This window comes from Plutella xylostella, chromosome 13, assembly GCF_932276165.1.
Source record: "Plutella xylostella chromosome 13, ilPluXylo3.1, whole genome shotgun sequence".
Taxonomy (NCBI): domain Eukaryota; kingdom Metazoa; phylum Arthropoda; class Insecta; order Lepidoptera; family Plutellidae; genus Plutella; species Plutella xylostella.
The window spans coordinates 2870696-2873684 of record NC_063993.1 but is presented as its reverse complement, the minus strand read 5'-3'; the positions used below and the strand labels follow the sequence as shown (position 1 = coordinate 2873684).

Here is a 2989-nt window from a genome sequence, read left to right as displayed (position 1 = left end):
ATATTTATCCCCGATATTTTTGTACATTCATTTGTAGATTATTCCGTCCGATCGCACAGCCTGCCTGAGCCTGGCTCGGCTCCTATTGTGAAACACTTATTTATGAAAATCCGATATCAATTCTGTGTTGACCTTTTCAAATATATGCACGTTTAGCAACAAATAATATTCTTAGCTAGTGAGGCCTTTGCAGGTCTACTGCGGCAAATTGTTAGGCCATCAAATTGTTCGGGTAAATCGTAGTATACTCGTAAGTTTGAGTATGAAGAAATTTTTACTTGCTTTATTAAAACCAATAATTGATCATTAAATGATAAATCGCGAGTCCAAAGACCATGGCTGTGGGTTTTGATCGCAGGGGGGCATATATTATGTTTGTTTTTTTGAAAAAAAGGTTGTGGGTATTTTTTAAAAGACAGTCCCAAACAAATCACTAACTGTCATTTTCCATTTAGAACTCAAACGTAAGCCACGATTTCGATGGTTCTTTAGAAGTGTTTATATAAAATTAATAAATTCAGTAGTTGATGTTCCAAAAACCACGACTTAAATAAAATACGCCTTTTCATTACTTAATCCTTGTTCAATTTTCGATGTTGAGAACTGGACAATATCAATTTATAATATGGAATAAATTATGGAATAAAACAAATAACGCGGCATGTTTTTTTAAATGTTTCTGATAGCTTCGTGGGAATAAATCCAGTTTACGATTCCATGAGGGTCATACAACTGTGTTTGTCACATTTGACATCTGACATTCGAACCTTTAGGCCAATTTCTCCATTGTCGGTTCGAGCATAACCAGGTATTAGTGGTTGACTTTTGATACATCTGTGAAGAATTTTATATGGAGATGACGTATAATTGATAACCTATCCCTGGTCGGTTAGATAAACGACTATGGAGAAATCGGCACTTAATTTATTTGTTCTCGGCCCCTGGAGTTGCACGAAGTATGGCAAAAAACTGGGATTATAATATAACTTTACTGTCGTTCGAGTAAATCCAGTAATTTTCCATCCCCGTGCAATTTTACAGACATTTATTTATTTATTTATTTATTTATTTATTTACAAAAAACTAACACTATTATTACAGTTACAACCAATTCAATAGTGTAGCTACTTAACATAATTTTATATACTTAATAATAATTTAAGGTCTAGAGCTAGACCCACAAACAATAACATTTAAAAACAAACAATTAAAATACAGGAGCCTCCCTATCCGTAACAGATAACAAACAAAGCAACTTTCGTGAATTCACTCAGCGGACAATGATGAATGTCCGTCCTATCATCGATCCTGTTCAAGAGGTGTATCGCGCGGGCGACGGGCGCCTGCCGGAGCAGGGCGGTCCTGCCGCAGGGTGCAGCAAACGTGCGGGATTTACGCGATCTTAAAGAATTGCTAGGCACCGTCAGCCGCAGCTGCTGAAGTATACTGGGATTGCCAGTCTTTCCTCTCCATATCCTAAAAAGGTATGATGTCAACGCCAGATCACGACGAACTTCCAACCTATTGTAACCTACCATTCCTAGCACGAATAGAGTTGGGTACAACAGTGGGTATCCGGGATAGACTCCGTACAGTTTCATGTAGAGAAAACGTATGAATTTATTCTGAATCTTGTCAATCATGCTACTGTACTTCACTTCACTAGGAGCCCACACTACGGCGTTGAACTCTAGTTTGCTACGAACTAAAGCATTAAATAGAGCTTTAATGGCCGTGATATTTTTAAAACCTCTAACTGTTCTGAGCACAAAACCCAAAGTCTTAAACGCTTGTTTGCATACTCCCGTTATATGTTCCTTGAACGATAAATCCGAAGTCATTCGCACGCCGAGGTCCCGTACCGAGGTTACTCTCTCCATTGGGCTCCCCCCTAGAGTGTACTGATGTTGTACCGGATTTTTACTTCGACTGAAAGTAATTACGCAGCATTTGGAACCATTGAAAGACAGTTTATTCTCACGACTCCACTCCTCGACATTGTTAATGTCCTGCTGGAAGCGAATCTGATCATCCTGACATGAAATTGGGGCGAACAACTTGAGATCGTCTGCAAACAATATACTTATTATGTAAGTACATACTTACAATTAGGTGAGTAGTTACATAATTAACTATAAGTACCAACTTCAATACTACAACAATTATGTCACCGTGAAGTACCTAACATTTAATAAACTCATAACACCATCTACATAAAATAAAATTAAGAGATGCATTTAAATAGAATACAGCAAAACGAACACAGACCTACAACGTCTGTAATAATTTGCACAGTCGCCACGCGTCGTACTTCACGTTACAGTCCATTCACTGTACGTTGCATTTCAAGCGGGAGAAGCTCATAACCGCTGCTTGTCGGTACAGTGGGGTCATCGCAACGTCTAAACGAATAAACTAGTGTCAAATTCAATACTGTTTAGACCGAAAATTCTTGCCAATTCAAGTGCGTTACAACGGGTCTATATCAGCTGCTCAATGCTGATAACGTAAATTATTTAACGTGCTCAAGAAATAAGTGAAATAGTCCTTGATTTTTATCCGACAAAAAAAAAAAAAAAAAAACACGCACTCACGCCTTGTACTAATGTACTCCCTTGCGGGGTAGGCAGAGGTGCATTGCTGCACCCACTTTTCGCCAGAGTGTTATGTTAGTCCCAATGTAATAGGGGGCGGGCCTATTGCCATTTTACGGGCACATCCAAGACCCGAGAACAAATATCTGTGTTTAAACAAATATCTGCCCCAGCCGGGAATCGAACCCGGGACCATCGGGTCAGTAGTCAGGGTCACTAACCACTACGCCATTCGGTCGTCCCACTTCTTTCAAACATAGTAGCCGGTCGGCATATTAGCATCATTCGGCGCGAATCCAAGACGCGAGAGCAAAAATCATCATTATCAGTCCAATTTTCCACTGTTTGACTTTACTTGATATCGATCTCAAAAGGAGCAGCACTCTAGAAGTGAT

General features: G+C 39.3%; 1 protein-coding gene across 1 annotated transcript; it reads right to left on the bottom strand.

The window, feature by feature from the left end:
• Positions 1-1226: 1226 nt before the first annotated feature.
• Positions 1227-1880, bottom strand: LOC125489341. The gene has a single exon (XM_048625018.1). It carries the CDS (start codon positions 1878-1880, stop codon positions 1227-1229), a length of 654 nt encoding a protein of 217 aa, XP_048480975.1.
• Positions 1881-2989: the final 1109 nt, after the last annotated feature.

Excerpts from the sequence above, each read along its gene's own strand:
- LOC125489341 (XM_048625018.1), bottom strand. The coding sequence starts at position 1,880 with ATGGAGAGAGTAACCTCGGTACGGGACCTCGGCGTGCGAATGACTTCG.